The 17,370-nt window shown below is 35.4% G+C and overlaps 1 protein-coding gene across 1 annotated transcript in view; it reads right to left on the bottom strand.

The window, feature by feature from the left end:
• Positions 1-17,370, bottom strand: part of Phip (pleckstrin homology domain interacting protein) — a 106,338-nt gene that overhangs the window by 88,196 nt on the left and 772 nt on the right. Inside the window, exons 3-5 of the mRNA XM_028756184.1 lie at positions 17,220-17,307; positions 1,616-1,766; positions 1,428-1,526 (exon numbers count right to left, since the gene is read on the bottom strand). Coding sequence (XP_028612017.1) covers positions 1,428-1,526; positions 1,616-1,766; positions 17,220-17,307 — 338 coding nt within the window. The remainder of the gene's footprint in view (positions 1-1,427; positions 1,527-1,615; positions 1,767-17,219; positions 17,308-17,370) is intronic.

Below are 17,370 nucleotides of genomic sequence, written 5' to 3'. Positions count from 1 at the left end.
CTTCAAAAAACTACCGCCTTGGGTTGGGGGTGGGGGCGTGGGGGCGGGTGGGCGGGGGTGGGGGGGGGGGGGGGTGGGGGGGGGGGGGGGGGGTAGGGAAATAATCGTGAAGAGACAATGTTCCTTTCTACTTATAGAACATAGAAAAGTGAAAGAATTCTATGTTAACATTGTGCCAAATGAAAATATATTTTAAAAAAAAATAAGAAACAAATGGTAATACAAAAAGAAAATAGTTTAAGTGTAAAATGACTAGCACAAACTGTAAACCATTATATGAAAACTATGAAACAGAAAACATAAGAAAGTGAATTGTGGAAGGAAAGCAGCTACTAAGAAAGCAGGCTGGCATGACCATGCTTCTGTGAGGAGAACTAGGTGCAGAGTGTTGAGGGACAGAGCATGAGCTCAAGGGAAGAGAGGAACAATGGACACAGAAAACTGAAGGAGAAATTGATGAATAGGAAAAAGCAGTATATATAATCAAAATGGAATTCTTCTTAATGTTAGATTAAGATTAAAATTGTGTTAAATCTCACCAGGAAGAAAAATAAAATATGATAAACTATGATTATGATAATAAAAATATCAGGGTATTATCAAAGAAAGAAAAAATGTAAACAGACAAGAGAGTAACAGACGACATCAAAAAAAGTTCTGCATTTGTTTAAGTAAAGTTCTACAAAGGAAAAATAATGAAGCAGACATTACTTTAAAATAATGAGCATTTTTCATCTCCAAAAAATGGACATCAAGCAGGATAGTGCACATGAGGGAAGAAGCTAGAACTAACACATGACGATCTCTAATGCCAGGCGTCAACATCCTGGTACAAGAAATAAGTCTCTAACATGTAAGAATTTGACTTTGCATATTTCTTTGCAAAGAGCAAAGGTACAGTCATACAAATTAATATTACAGTGTTAGACAATATACTGGAAGGGTGACAAGATCAAGAACTTCAGTCCTGAGGATGCTCTATTAATTCGAAGACAAAATATAGTACTAAGAGGTACTAGGCTGAGTCTATAAAGCAACTCAAGAGGAAGACTTATTTGCAAGTTTGTTCTCTTTGAAACTTTAGACAAAAATATGCCATGCTATTAAGAGAAAACCAAACTAGTTGTTTGCTAACTAACATTATAGCTAAATTGAATTATAACACCAATTAACTCAATATGTAATTTTTAGTAAGGAAACTTTAGGACAACTAAAACATTAATGAGATAATCAGTCTTCAAAAGATAATTTATAATTATACATTATGACTTTATTACTAAAACTATTTACCTAAGGTTTCTGCCTTTGAATGTTGATATATATAGTATGTACAGATAAAAAGTTCTCTGACAGCACAGTAACTAAAAAATGTTATTTTCAAGAATTCTTTACCCAGAGGATATCATAACATAGTAAATTCAACTCACCAATGCTAGGTGGGCTACCATAGTTAACTGGAGACTCTGGTGGCCTCCCACAGTGTAGTGCAGCCAGAGCAGATCCTTTCCATACCACATGCTTGCAACCTATTAAAACATACATTTCATGAATACAAAAATAAAACACAAAAAAGTGAGAAAAAGAAGATCCAGACTGTAATAGAAAACATTCATACTTTTATTTGTACGTAGCAAGGACTGTCTTCCAGCTCCTAATAAAGTTTGTACTCCAGGAACACTCTGAGGAATTTCTTGCTCAAGAAGAGGTCCTAGTCGATGACAGATTTGCAGCAAGTGATCAGGTGCAAGGTGTCTATAATACTTCACCTATTTTGTCAAAAACAGACACAGGCACCTATTATGTCCCAAACAAAAATATTTGCTCTGTAACGTTAGCAGTTTTTAAAATTACAATCTGTTTAGGTCAATCAACACTCCAAGAGAATGTTCAGATTTTGTTAAACTACTTATTTCACAGTATCATTTAGTACACCAAGAAAGAAAAAGGTACTATAAATTAATATAAACTAATGCAAAAGGTTCTATAAATTAATTTAATGGGTGATACAAAGAAATGATAAATGTACAGTTTCAGGGCTGAGGCTATACTTTGCTTGATAGAGCTTGCCTAGGATGCATGAGGCTCTGGGTTTTTATCTCTCTAACACTATATACATAAGATCTGGTGGTTCACACCTATGGTCCCAGTAGTTTGGACATGCAGATCCTCCACTGTGTGAAGTTGAGGTCAGCCTGGATGGAATAACACCACCCCAGAACAAAAAAATATATAGCATTACATGGTATATTTTATATTTTGTTGGATTTCCTAAAACTTAAGCAGCAACAACAAAACTTAAAAAAAAAAATCAGTGTTTTCAAACTGCTATTGTATCTCTAAAATAATTAAAAATTAAAGACAATTAGTATTTTTAGGTTCTCATTATACAAACTTTGGGAATTTTTAATGTGCCATCTATGCTAACTTTTGTTGTTATTTTTGGAGACAGAGTTTCCTCCACTTAGCCCCGGCTGTTCTAGAACTCACTATGTTGATCATGTTGGCCTCAAACTAAGAGATTACTTGACTTTGCCTCATGTGCACCACCATGCTAAATTTTTAATTTACCCAAATTCTTTCAAAAAGTGGGGGTAAAATTAAATTCTAACTGTTGCATCAAACAAGTTTCAGCAGCATTTGCAATCATAATACAAACACTTTTTATTATTTTATCTTTCAGTGAAGTCTCAAAAACTAAACTGAATTAAATTAAAACAAACATATACTATCTTACAACTTTACATTTACCTATCAAAGTTATGAAATATGTCCCATTGTAGAAGTGGTGCTCTTAAACATGTGCTGAGAACCACGATGATTCTTCAGATAAAAACCATGACTAATAGTAAAACTTAGCTTGCCTTTTACTGCTATTTTCTTTAGTGTGAGGTTGTGGTTTCAGTAAGCCACATATACAATTTATGATTTCACAACTGAATCAACAAAGACTAATGGTCTAAGTATCCAGATGTTAAAGATAAAGAAAAAGGTAAATAAAAAACCATTTCCCTCATAAATTTGCTCTGAAAAAGTATTACTGGTATTTAATAGGTTCTAATATACTAAACATTAGTGGCAAACATAAGTAGAGTACAATGCACATAAACAAATGAACTGCCATAATCTGTATGGGTGACAAGAGGCCTTGAGCCCAGGTTTCAAACTATTTCATCCACTGGGTAATCCTAATACAAATTTCTTAATTCATATTGTGGAAATGTAAATAGATGAATCTTTTTATTGAATCTTATATTATCTTTCTATAAACTTTTATAAGAATATAAAGAAAAATGTATATTTTTATAAGAATATAAAACATTTTTTTTATAGTCCCTTCCTTTGTGGAGAGGTAGAGGGTCTTGAGCACACTCAGCAAGCAGTCTACCACCGAAATACATCTCTAGGTTTTATTATACTCTGAAGACTAATGTAAATATTTTTCAATGTTGGCTAATAAACATCCTTCTAAGTTGGAGTCATAAGAGGAACAAATCTTACTCTAGAAATATTCTATTGTCAAGATAATGTGGTACTGTCACACTGATAATTAAAAATATCAGAATCAAGAATACAGAGAGAGACACACACACACACACACACACACACAGGTTAAGTGTTCAAAAAGGCTTGGCAGAATAAATGCCTTTAGAAAAAAAGAACCTTAATAAAATATGCATTACAAATTATGCACAATATACCCTTCTGGCCAGTGTCAGTAACACTTCTCAGAAACTAGATAAATCTAGTTGTTTAGCCCGTAATTTCCCTAACTTGCTTAGTTAGCTGCAGCACTATTTTCTCCCTAGTATCTGTCATACTCAGAACATACTTTAGGAAACACTAATGAGTAATAAATTAAATTATCTTTAATGTTTAGAAGAAAACAAAACAAAATAAGAGTTTTTTTAATTATATTTATCCTTTTCTTTGCTTGGTCCCAGAAAATTCTGAATTCTGCATACAAGGCAAAGTTACAGAGTTATCTAAACAGCTCACACAATTTTAAGTGTTCTTACTACAATTCTATGATAAATGTATCAGGTGATAGATGTGCTAAACACTGATTTATAACCATATAACCTATATGTATCTATCATTGCACTTTACCTCATAAAGAATTACTGTGTGGACTGGAAAAACAATTATGCCTGGGAATTTGGTTCAACAGGTAGAGTACTCACTGAGCAAGCAAGAGATGGGGAGCAGAGTTCAAATCCCTAGAGTCCACATAAAAATGTAAAATATGCCTATAATCCCAGAACTGAGAATAGGGATAGGAAGACTACTGAAGTTTTCTGACAAATAGTCTAGTGCCCAAATCAGCAGAAGACCATTTCAAAGGACTAAGACAGAGTGATAAAAGCAGAACACCCACAATCATCCTTATTCCCTGCATGCATTCATGGACAGACAGACAGACAGACAGACACACACACACACACACACCCCTTAAATTACAAAAAATAAATAACTAAATTTTAAATGAAAAGGCCTAGAGTATTTATTTAATAAGATCCCTTTTGGATCAAAAGTACATAATTATCTTAAGAAGTTTTTCAAATCTGTGTGTGCGTGCGCGAGAGTGCATGCATATGTGTGTGTGTGTGTGTGTGTGTGTGTGTGTGTGTGTGTGTGTGTATGTATGTGTATGTGTGTGTGTGTGTGTGTGCAGTGCCTGTAGAGGCAAGAAAGTATCCCCAGAACTGGAGCTGCATGTGGTTATAAGATGCCTGAGCAGGTACAGGCCCTCGACAAGAGCTACAAATGCTCTCAAAACACTGAGCACACATACAAGTATTGTAATGTGACTTTTTCAATTTTTCACTTTATTTTAGCCAGATGTAGTTCATTATTTGTTAACTTTAGTTTATAATGGTCTTTAGACTTTTAAAGCTTTCTTTGGTAATATAGAATATTTCCAAACTGAACTCTTTCAAGTTTGAAAAGACATATTCAGTTCTTAGATGCTATGCTTTCTCCAGCTTTGAGGTATTAAATATAGAAACTGACTTGACTACTGGCAATCTTTTCTTTACCCGCCCACTTCCACACCTTACTTTCCTCCTGTGCTTCACTGCCTTCCATGAGCTCTTCAACCACCTTACCCCCCCTCTCTTTGCACATTTGTTTTCATTTTCAGTTTCATTTTCAGTTTCAATTTTCCCTTAACACTTTGTAGCATGCATATATTTTGATACTTTAAGCCTCAATGAGAATCTAACGGTAACTATAATTCTCATCAGAAATCCATTTCACATCTCTCTACCTGAGATTACAGAAAACCATATACCATATTGGAATCATCAACCAAGTCTGTGTCCCATGTAAGACACAGGATTAGAACTGTTTGCCTGTCTACTTGATACCTAAGAGTACTTCAAGGGGTTAAATGATTATTTAAGTAAATGAACATATTAACAACAACAACAAAAAGCACTGACTTTGCCACTATTCAGTCTGAAAACATTAGCACCTATCCTAGTGCATAAAAATAGAAGAAACAAAATAATATTTCACTTTATACATTTTAATGCTTTATTTAATGGCTTCAAACATTTTTGTCACAGTAAACTCCCCAAACCAAATTCTAAATGAAAAAGGAAAGTATTAGTACTATTAAAATATTCTTACATAAGTAACCCTGGAGAATGTAGTATCTCAGTGTTTTCATTGTCACTGTTTCTCTTCAGCAGTCTGTAAGCTGTTATCACCAAAAAGTATGTGTTCAGGGGTAAGGGTAGGGTAAAGACAAACTGCTTCTTTCTATAATGAGCACAGAAAAAAAATGCTCATTTTTAGACATGCAAAAAGAGCTTAGTGAGGATCTCCACTACACCCAAGGCTGTATCTAAACTCAATGACATCACTCACCCACTCACAATTAGAGCCCCACAACGGCCACTGGAGAGTGCATAAGCAGACGCCATGAGTGAGGCTCTGCTCTGCACATCTGGAGATGCCACCTTGATCTGCCCTGCAGCTGGAGAGTCTCGCAGGGTCCTGATCTTCAAATCCCTTCTATTAGAGACTGAACCTGACATTCAGCTAAGATCTAAGGCACAGGTGAGCAGCCTTGGGGAAGACAGGCTTAGAACCTTAGTTAGGAATTTATAGAGTGTAAACTTTGTCTAATGAAATGCGGCTTTTGTTATACTGTGTTATAGTTAATTGAGACAATTTCCTAAGGCATAAGCTCCTCTTTTCCATACTCCTTTCTCACTTACTGGAAGTTTGAGGGTGAGGGTGGAGGATTCATCCTCATCAAACCCTTAAAGCCACAACTGAATCTATTCTGTTTTTGAGCACAATTGTTCCCTTTAATATATAAGATCTAAACCCTCTACCTATGCTTTGAATCCTGACTTCAAAGAAATCTCAAAGGATAAGCTAGTCCTTACATTTCAAGTTCTTCTCAATTATCTCCTTCCTATTCATACCTACATTAAACATCCTCATGTTCCTTCTTAGTGAAACCCTCAAATCCTGCCTGACCTGTTCTCTATTTCCTTTCAGTTTTTCTCATCCAGATGTTTCCATTGCTTGCCTGCCTCCTTAAACATTATGTTTAAATGGTTTATTACCAGTCTCATTTCTTCCCTCATTTTTTTGACTCCGTCTAAAACAACTGTCATTTGCATAAATCTGATTCAAGTTACATCACTTTTTGAGATACCATTTTAGAAATAAAAGGCAGGCACGGCCCTGTTAGAGTGAGAGTGTAAGAGATCCCTGTACTTGTCGATGGTCTTGGATAAATGAAATGCCCTTAGTATTGCACCTGTTGTGTAAATGTCAACTGCTACTTTACGCTCCAAGTTATGTATTACATGTAATTCACATATTAGGGGAAAAATAAAGTTAATCACATACAGTGTACATGTACAAGCAAGCAAGGGTGGGAGAAATTTGAATTTAAATGAGATCCTTATACTCAATCAAAGTCAATATCATCAACATGATGTTGCAAAATATTCTCAGTGAACCTCAGTGCACATAAGCTCCTCCTGCTTTCTCTTACCCATGAACCTACAATTATTAAAATTTTATTAAAAACATAATATTGACAGTAGGATCCCAAGTTTATTTTTGAAATAAATACAAAAGCACTAAAAAAACAAAGGCCTTGTTGGTCTTTTTAATTAATCTTTATCTTAATGTCTCTGCTATCATCTAGGCCAGCTGAATACTTCCTCCTTATTTTCCACTTTTCTCTGTGAAACCATTCCCTCTATGGGGTTAACCATTCCCTCTACCGGGATTACAGGGTTATCCTCTTCTACCTGGCCACAAAGTAATAAAGTTTAGCTGTGAAGAGCCAAATCCACACAGGATTTCCTCACATTACATTCCCTCTTTGTTATGCTAATTCAAAATTTACATCTAATTTTAGCCTTGCTCATTCAACTTCCTCAGGACACCTGGAAGCTCCCTAGTTGTTTAAGAGCTCATCTGCAAAACTACCATCATAAATCTCCAAGTCAACATTAGGCACACATCCTTAAAAAACAGAAACTTTACCATGCCAGTCATATTTACTGACCCACCCCCCCCAAAGAATGATCCCTAAATCTAGCAATGTTTCTCACATCAGGGTCAAAAAATTTCTGAAAGAAATACAGCTCTTCTCATTTCTTTTCCACTCTGGTCAAAAATCACAGGTCTATCCCTTCTTTCTCATATCACATAAAAAGTACTTCTAGAATTAGCTGCATTTGAATGATAGAATCATCTGAAAAAGTAAACTGCAATATATTAGAAAAACAGGAAAAAACTAAGCTGATTGGTTGCTAATACCAAACATTTTCTTAAATAATGGTTGATGTGGGAAGTCGCAAGAGCTTACTGTGGGTTGTGACCCCTTGACAGGGTCCAGTGTTGTATAAGAAAGCAGTCTGAGCAAGCCATAGAGAATAAACCAGGAAGAGTAAAGTGTGTTCTTCCCTGGCATTTCTGTTCTTGCCTCCAGATTCTTGCTTTATTTTTCCCTCCAGTATACTACTGTAATCTTAAGTTGTGAGACAGAATAACCCTTTCCTCCCCCAAGCTTCCTTTGGTCATGGTGTTTATAACAAAAGAAAAGGAAACTAAGACACACACTATCCAATATAAGCAGCTATCCCTTCTAGACAAAAAGGTTGGCAACTATTAGAAGGTAGTGTTATTAGTCAAGATGTAACTATGACATCTAACTATGTAACTGAAAGCCACTGATTTCCACTAGACATACTATGATTCTTCATGAGCTGGGCTGTAGCTGGGTATGGCATACCTTTAATCTCTGCACTTGGGAGGCAGAGGCAGGCATATCTAAGGCCAGCCTGGTCTACAGAGCAAGATCCAAGACAGCCAAGGCCCCAGAGAAATCCCAACTCAAAAAGCTAAAAGAACAACTCTTACTCAACTTTTAAAGAAAAGGTAGGTCAGTAGCTTATAAAACACCAAATCCAAACAACCTGGCATCAGACTTGCATGCAATGAGAATGGAGAAAGCTTGTTAAATCCAGTGTCCTCATCACCACAACAAGGCATCATCACTAAGTTATTTAAATGTGATGTCCTTAGCACTGCAACCAGTAGAGTCAACTGTTACTTTAATCATACTCCAAGAACATATTACATATTGACCCATATACTGGGGAGAAAACTTACCTACCCAGAGAAATAGTTCTGAGTCTCTTTATTTTTTTTTAATTTCATACAAGTTTAAAATGCATATTTCTCCCTATTTGCCATTCTCCCCTTTGTTCCCTTGCCAGTTTCTCTTCTACTTTCATAACACATATACAAGAATATTACATATCAATAATAAAAATCTTTCCAGTGAAGTTTCATTATAAGATTAGCTACATAGGTTCATTGCAATTACTTGATTTGCCTATGTAGACCTAAAAATGTCCTTTTCCTTAGCAAATTGGTATTTACAAAAGTGAAGTTCAATGTTTGGCATTAACATAATGTTTTAATTGAAGTATTCATATTCATTCTTCCAGTAATTACACCAATAAACTTTGTCAGATCAGAAGGGCTGGTTACTTCTGCTCTCTCTCTTCTGTATTATAAAAGGCTAGTTAAATAGAATACAACCTGACTATTCTAGAATATTTTTAAAAAATACAAATAAAAAATGTATCAGTTTTTAAGCCTTAAGCTTTATTATAAAAATCCCAAATTTTTAAAACTAAACGTCTCAAAACTTTCAGACGTACAAGCTATTGACATCTGAGTGACTTAAATCTCATCTACATCTCTAAACCTAGTGTCCATTTCCTAAATAACCTTTACCAGTTTCTCCACAGGGAAAAAAAAAAAAAACATTTATGCCATTTTTCATAATTTAACTGTAATGATTAAAGACTTGCAAAAAAAAAAATGTGAGGAAACTCCATCTATGTCATAGGTAAAGAAAAAGTAGCTAATCTGCTTAAGGACTTACCTTCAGAAAACAGGAGACAAGCTAATCAAGTTTAGGTCTCCAGATTCCAATGCTGTTTATAGTACTGTTTCCTTCTCAAAATTTTAGTCCTCCCCGCCCCCAATCACAAAAGCTTGAGCATTAAAAACTTACAATCAATAAGTAAAATCAAATATTCTCAATTAGATTAACTACTATTTACAAAATAGTATTGAGAATTCCTAGATTTTCATAATTTCCTTATAAAATGCTTAACAATAAATACAGAACCTTGCCAAACATCAAAATCAATCTTAGAAGTCTATTTACACAAACTACTTGGAAAACATAAAATGAGTGACTTCAAGATTTCAGTCAACCCTAAGAACACATTTCAGCTGGTCTTATCAATACAGTGTCTGTCAGTTAAAGAAAACAGCGATACAAATATTTCAAACTTTATTCATTTAAAATCTGATTGTTTTGGTAAAACAGTCTTAAAGGTTCCTCCATACAGCAAAGTTGGGGTACACTATTCAAATTAATTTAAAACACCACAAAATGACTTCTTAAGAGTAACATGTTGAGTTTTTAAAATCAAATCACATTTGCTAAGCAAAATTTGTAAAAAAAAAAAAAAAAAAAAATTATCTCTCAAACATGTTAAGAATATAATTTAAAACTCAAATTTTTGACTCTGACGAAGTTACTTTCTGATGGATAGGAAAAAAAAAATCCTTAAGTTGCTTCATCTTAAGAGTCTATGTAAAAACAGAGCATCCAGTTTCATTCTTAGTTGTGTTTCAGTCTCAGTACTCAAAACAATTATCAACTCACATTTACAGACAGTGAAGGCTTACGTTTGTTTCACCAAACTGCTACAAGCTGGGTTTCACCACTCCAAAAGTAAACCAAAGCAAAAGGACTCAGCTCACAGTAGTGATTTCTTGTATTGTTACAACTTTTCCCAAGCTATGTATCTCCTCTCTACCCCTGACAGAAACCCAGCATGTCATGCTGCTGTAGCAGACCCACAACATCCTTTGCTACTATGTCTTTAACATGTTACTATCAACTGAAATGTTATGACAAATTACATTAGTTTCATTTTAAACTAAGCAGAGGATATACCAGACAGTTACTGCTTGATTTCCTTAGTATCAAAACTTCTCCTCCAACAATCAGGGAAAGCTCAAAGACTGCACAGGAATGTATACTGAATAACTAACTAAAGGGAGACTTGCCTAGAGACAAATGATGACTGCCTCTTAAGCAGTAATCAAAAGTTCTCAAATTTGTATAAATGACTGTTCTCTATCATTATTTTGGACTTATAATACCATATATTCTCAAATTCCACAAATAAAAGTTTAATTTTCTTGACATCATAGAATACTTATACCCTTATATCCACATGCTCAATACCTTATTAATTGCAAAGTAATTTATAAACTTTTGCTTTCATAACTTCTCAAAAAAATTTTTCAAAAAGGTTTTATTCATGTTACCAAAATATCCTCTCAAACAAAATATGAAACTGAAAACACTGTAATTTTCAGATTTCCTAAATTTGACAGTCTTTATCACTTCTAGATATAATTACAAAAGTACCTTAAAATTCCTACTGAGATGATACTCTTATGCCCAACGTGCTCATATGCCTTATCTTCCTGAAGTCAAAAAATAAACTAGGAAATCAAGGCCATGTGAGTTAATATTAAACACATTGTTCCGAGAATCCTGAAATGCACATAAGAAAACTATTCCTAAGAATGAATTTACACATTATATTAGGTACTGCTCAAAATAAATTGTCCATATGATGAAGTGCCACAAAATAGGTAGATAATAACGAAACTTGGGACAGAGAAAAATGCCTGCGGATAAAGAATTTCCAGATGTAATCAACAAGGACAAAAACTTGTAGCCTATCGTTAAAAAGAACCTCTAAATTGGTAAAACAAAAAAACAAAAAACAAAAAAAACTTGACAGTATTTATCCTAAAACTAACCTAAGAATTAATACAATTTCTGAATTATTAAATTGTTTGGAACACATTCTCTTTATTCTAACAACAAACTACTATGGCTTTAAATGCCACAAACTTCTGAATAGAAGGAGCCAATGTTAATTCTCAGTCTCTCTTTACCTATTCCGAAGTTCCAGAAAAAGGCTTCATTTGGTCTCTAATATGTTCAGGGTTGTTTTTCCTTCTCTTGGTCCAGGGAATTGAACTCAGGACCTCACTCACACTAAGCAAGTGCTAACTAACCACAGGAGCTATAACTCCAGCCTAGTTCAAGATAACTCAACCAACCAAATATTTAAAGTTTGCTGTTTCACGGAAATTAACAGCAAAATATTTCTACAAACTTATTTACAATACTTAAGAAATTATTTACTGCTTTACATTCACTGATCTTTTTTCTATGTCTTAGGGGTTTTTTACCTTCAAGTCTAAAAACTACATAGTACTTTCTAAAATTTTAAAGTAGCTTTTTAAAGTAAAGTATTAGCTAGATTGATAAAGTTCTAAGTACATATATATATCTCAAATAGAAACCCTTTCCTTATAGAAAACTTTACACTACCACACAGTTCTTTCTACCTTTACTACTGTTACTAAGGTTGCCAAGAGCAAACCCAAACCCTACACCAACTACTATTCCCAGACTTTTAAGGTTGATTTGTTATCTATAAACCTCCACCACGCAGTTAGCAAAGGTACAATTCCACTATCCCTTTAATGTCCATATCACTTTGCAATTTAAGTATTAAGAATCTTATGTGGACTTATTTAAAAACTCCATAGGTTTGGGGGATAGTGTTGGTAAAGAAATAAGTTTGAGCCTCAGAACTCATGTTTAAAAATACCAGGCATCCACAATAATTCCAGCTCTAGAAGGACAAACAGGTGGTGGGTCCCTGGTACTTGTTGAACAGCCAGGCAAACCTACTGAGAAAGTTGTAGGTCAGTAAAATTACTGGGGGAAAAAAAAAGTGGATGGTACCTGAGCAACAGCCCAAGGTTGTTCTGACCACCACAATCACACATTCATGAACACCTACATATAAGTACACATATAAACTTTATAAATGCATCTAATTGTTAAAAAATGGATGCTAAGCACCAACAGAATAACTGCATACATAAAATTGTAAGTCATTTTTAAAGCTCAATTTTATAAACTACCAAGCTAAGCTTACTATTTAATTGAAACTCAAATTACAATTTCAAAAAATAGCGAAAATTCATCACACACATGTATGAAACTCCCAAAGAATTTAAAAATGAAGGAAAAACACACACACACAAAAACAAAGAACAAAAAAAAAAAAAAACAGACAACTTTATAATGCTACCACTACATATCTACCTCCTCATATGCTCTCTCCCAATCTGGAAAAGACTTATACTCACATCTTCAACATACCCTCATACAGACCAGAAATTCCTAGTTTTAAGACATCTAATATATTATCACTTTCCTTACGCTTACCTCTAAGTTGTATTCCATGACTTTCACTTTAATCAGCATACTCTAAATATATATGTACCTAAGACACAGTAAATTCTATTCATGGTTCCTCTATTCATCTCTGAATTTGAAGTTACCAGTAACTTACTAATTTACTTACAAAGTGAAAAACACAGTAATTATACAGCAATAAAGAGGTATTCACAAAGTGGCTACTATCTTAAAAATCATTCATCTTTACAAGAAGAAATAGTATTATAAACACTCAAGTTGTCAACTTGACATCTGGGAAAAGGGAACCTCATTGAAGGAACTTTCCTCTAAATACGGAAGGTACCTTAAGGGCAAACTGAGGATCTAGCTCACAGTGGGTGGTGGCCAGCCTAAGCTGCATAAGAAAAGTAGCTGAGCAAGCTGGGGGAGTCAATCAATAAACTGAGGTCTTCCAAAGACCTCTGATTCAGTTCCTGCCTCCAGGTTTCTGACTTCAGTTCCTCTGAATTCTCAGTGATGAACTGTGACTTGGGAGTTCTAGGTGAAAATAAACTCTTTCCTCCCCAAGTTGTTTTTCATTAGCAGAAAGAATGGTACTATGAAAAGCATTTATTCAACTTCCAAACTGGCATGATTTCTACTGATTTAACTTTCCATTTCAAAAAATTAAACTCCAAAATGAATGCTAAGCACTTAAAACAACGTATAGCTATTTCTAACTCAAAATCATATTCCCAGACCATTTTCCATCCATGTTTTTACATACAGTTAGAAATAACCAAGATAAGAGTAATAAATTATAGAATTTGCCCATATCACCTGCAAGCTAATTGTCACCCGGCTTTAAGACAATTCTTTCACTCTAACAAAAAGATTTCTAACGACACGCAATCAGTTTAAGAAAACAAAATATGGTTATTTTTAATAGTGCAAAATTATATTATATAAACAAATTAGCAGAATAACTTATAAATAAAATGTAATCAAAGCATCCCAAGTCTGGTGAAAATGCTTTAATAATTTGCTTTAAGCTCTAATAAAATAGCAGTCAGGACTAATTAAGGAGACAACTGGGAAGAGGAACTGAGAAACCAACAAATTCAAATACACAAGTAAGAAATGAGCCAAGTGCTGATGTCTATAATCCCAGCTAGGGAAGCTGAGGCAGGACTACAGAGAACTAAAAGCCAGTATAGACTGCAGCAGGTTCCAGACCACCCTAGGAGGAGTGAAATCCCATTATACAAAAATGAAAACACTGTCCAAAAAACTTCTTAATCTCTAACAATCTGGTTGGACGGAACATGTAGCCAGCTCAATTGTGACGTGCTCATCCAGCATGCACATCCCAGTACTTCATAAAATATCCTGTAACCCTCACTCTGGGGGTGAAAGCAAGAACAACAGAAAAATCAAGGTCAATCTCAGCTATGTTCAGTTCAAGGCCAGGCTATCTAAAAATAAAAAAGTTAAAAACAAGAAACTTTTTTGGCCTAATACCTGGCTTCATGTAAAAGAACTCTGGCAAGTAATTGAAAAAATATCCTTTAAAAATTAAAAAAAAATCCAGGTTAACAAATATAAAGTCTAAATAAACTTAAATCGTGCCAAAAACAATTATCCTATCAAATTCCCTTCACTTTTACAAAAATATTTTAAGTGTTCCTACAGTTAATAATCCATCACATTCTTAATGCCAAAAACAAAATTCTCAGCTTGTAAGAATTCCCCTTTTCCTTCATATATTAAATAAATATGTCATCTTTACTTTTCTAACTTACAAAACTTTCAAAACTGCACTGCAAACTCCATTTTCCTCAAGGCCAAAACTGAATAACATTGGAATTCTATTTAGAAGCCATCAATGTTGATAAATACTTATTTTTAAACTCATTAAGTACAAACATATATCTCTTTCCTAAAGATTTTCTAGAAAATTCCAATTTCACATGAATTTTATGCTTAAATTACTGTTCAGTTTATAAGTTAATACTCCAAACCATTTTCAAGTCGAAGTTCAAACTACATTTTTACTCACCAAATAATTTTAAATCAATTTTTGTTAATTCAATTTGATGTGCAAAAAGAAAAACTTTAACTCATGAGACTGAATTAAGACTCAGAATATTCAAGTGAGTATGCATTTGTTTAGCAAAACATACAATCTTCATATGTACCAATATGCTCAAAACCCTGACAATCAAAATGGTTTAAAGCTACAGTTAAAGTGACATAAAGTTAACCCACATTCTTCCAGCTCAGCATATAGCTTCCTGGATGTGAATGCACTTCAAAAGGCTTCAAAAGGCCGCCCTGCACCCATCGTGGTTCTATGCTGAGTAAATAAAAGAGCTCAAACACAAGTTCTGGAAGAGTGTCTACCTGTCTTTAGGGTAAAGTCATTGTTAGCTTTTGAGGTTAAAAACTTCTTCAAGCAAGAAAAACCACCTTCGTGCAAAACAAGTGGCTTTTGATAAATAACATACTGACAACAGCTTATGAAGTTTAAAAAACTGACTACAAATATTTCATACTACTATTTGAGCCTAAGAACCACCTCTAAAATCATTTCAAAAAACAAAGTGATACTCCTACACAGATTAACCATTCCCAGTATTTGTCAAAAACACTACTAGTTGGCTTCATTCAAGAAACATAGCATTACTTAAAGTCTCTTAAGTTAACCAGACAGCCATATTCAGTGACTAGGAATTTGTGGGATTTTTAAAGAAAGGAAAAAATGAGTTTGGTTGAAAAAAAAAATGCTGTATCATTGTGTTGTTTTTTCTTAAATAGTCAGAAAGGCATGAAAATACACTTAAGATTTTTGTAAAAAGCATAAATGTAAAAATTTCCAATACTGCAAATAGTAAACCCAGGAGTACACTTCAAATCTCAATCACTTTGGACCAAGTAACTGACTGAACTTCCCTAATTTGATACTTGAAAATTAACATGGAAGTGAAAATATTCTCCACTACGTTTCTAAAGCCTAAACAACCACACCGTAACCAGTAGTTTATAATAAATCTTAAGACACACACACACAAAAGCTATTCGATTGTACCCAAAACCAAGCAAAAGCTATCAAAATCATGCCATGTCATCACTTCAGAGACATTCATTCTGAACGACTAATCACTACAGCCCTGAGAGCATTAATCATTACAACTACCTCTAAGAGTCAAAAACATCTCAAAACAAATTTTTCAATGCATTGTCTGAATCTCAACTGTCCAATGGGCCCTGCTGTGACGGCTATTCAGCACGTTCATACAAACAACTATACCAACTTCTATCTTAGGCAAAGAAGATGATGCTGTGGAAACTGCAGCTCTTTTACTGAAGTAAACTAACAGTGAGGCTTTACCTTACCATTCACAATACTCATGAGAGCTCCATTTTTGGAAATCAATTGTTTGTAAATTATTACCTTTGGAAACTCACAAACTATTAAGAAAAAAAACGTTATTTTTCAATCAATTAAACAAAAACATCTCAATATAAACAAAAACTTAAAAGCCAAAGGTCAACTCCAAGGCAACTACGCAGATAAAACCACGACTCTTCAATGCCTCTATAAATGACTTTTAATAAAGGACGGTAATATACCCGAAGAAAAAGCAAAATTAGAAAACGCCTATTAAAACTTCCAGGTTTATTCTTCGGCCGATCTGTTTGTATAATGCACAGTGTGCCGCTGGGTGACTACCATCAAACATATCTAACCGCCTCCAACCAAAAAAAAAGATTAAAAAAAATTAAAAATCTAGGTCTGAATCTACAGAAAACAAAAGACAGAGAAGGGGAAAAAAATAAAAAGGAAAAAAAAAATCTTGCCAAGGTTCCTCCGTGGCTCAAAGGCCTTCTTGTGAAATGCTAATGCCACTTCGGAGCAGTTAGTCACCAGCTATTGTGTGGGTCTGGAGAAAGCTGAGCCGGCCGCGCGTGCAGAGCAAGCGAGGAGCTGGCGAGCGCGCTCTCCAGGCTTGCGCCGCTCCCGCTCCCGCTCCCGCTCCCGCCGCCTCGCGCGCGCGCCCGCGCCCCCGCGGACACGCGCGCCGGCCCCTCCTCCTCCGGCCTTGCACTGCACAACACTCATGACGTATCTTTATTTCTAGCACATTAACAAAATATCACAAATAAATTGTCCGCGGCCCCTGCGGCCCCGGGGCGTCTGCACCCCCGGCCGCCGCCCCCCGCAGCCCCCGCTCCGGCCTCCCAACCCTCCCCGTGGCCTTTGCAGCTTTCCCGTTCTGGGGCCAAGTTTTTGTCTCTGTAAAAAATTGCGGGAAATTCAATTTTTATTCGACTCAGGGAAAAGTTTCTTTGCAGTGCGCTGTGAATGTCTCACCAGATTCTGGTAGGTCCTGGGGTGCTCTTTCCCGGTCCAGTCGGTGCGCCGGGGCAGCAGCTGCGGGGACAGGACGCCCGGTGAGCGCGGCCCCCGGCCCGGCCCGCCGCCGCTCCCCTCCCCAGCCCGCCCCGCGCCCCGCCGGGGACCC

Source organism: Grammomys surdaster, unplaced genomic scaffold, assembly GCF_004785775.1.
Source record: "Grammomys surdaster isolate TR1022 unplaced genomic scaffold, NIH_TR_1.0 126113, whole genome shotgun sequence".
NCBI lineage: Eukaryota > Metazoa > Chordata > Mammalia > Rodentia > Muridae > Grammomys > Grammomys surdaster.
Note: the sequence above shows the minus strand (reverse complement) of the source record. Positions and strands in the feature narration are given on the sequence as shown.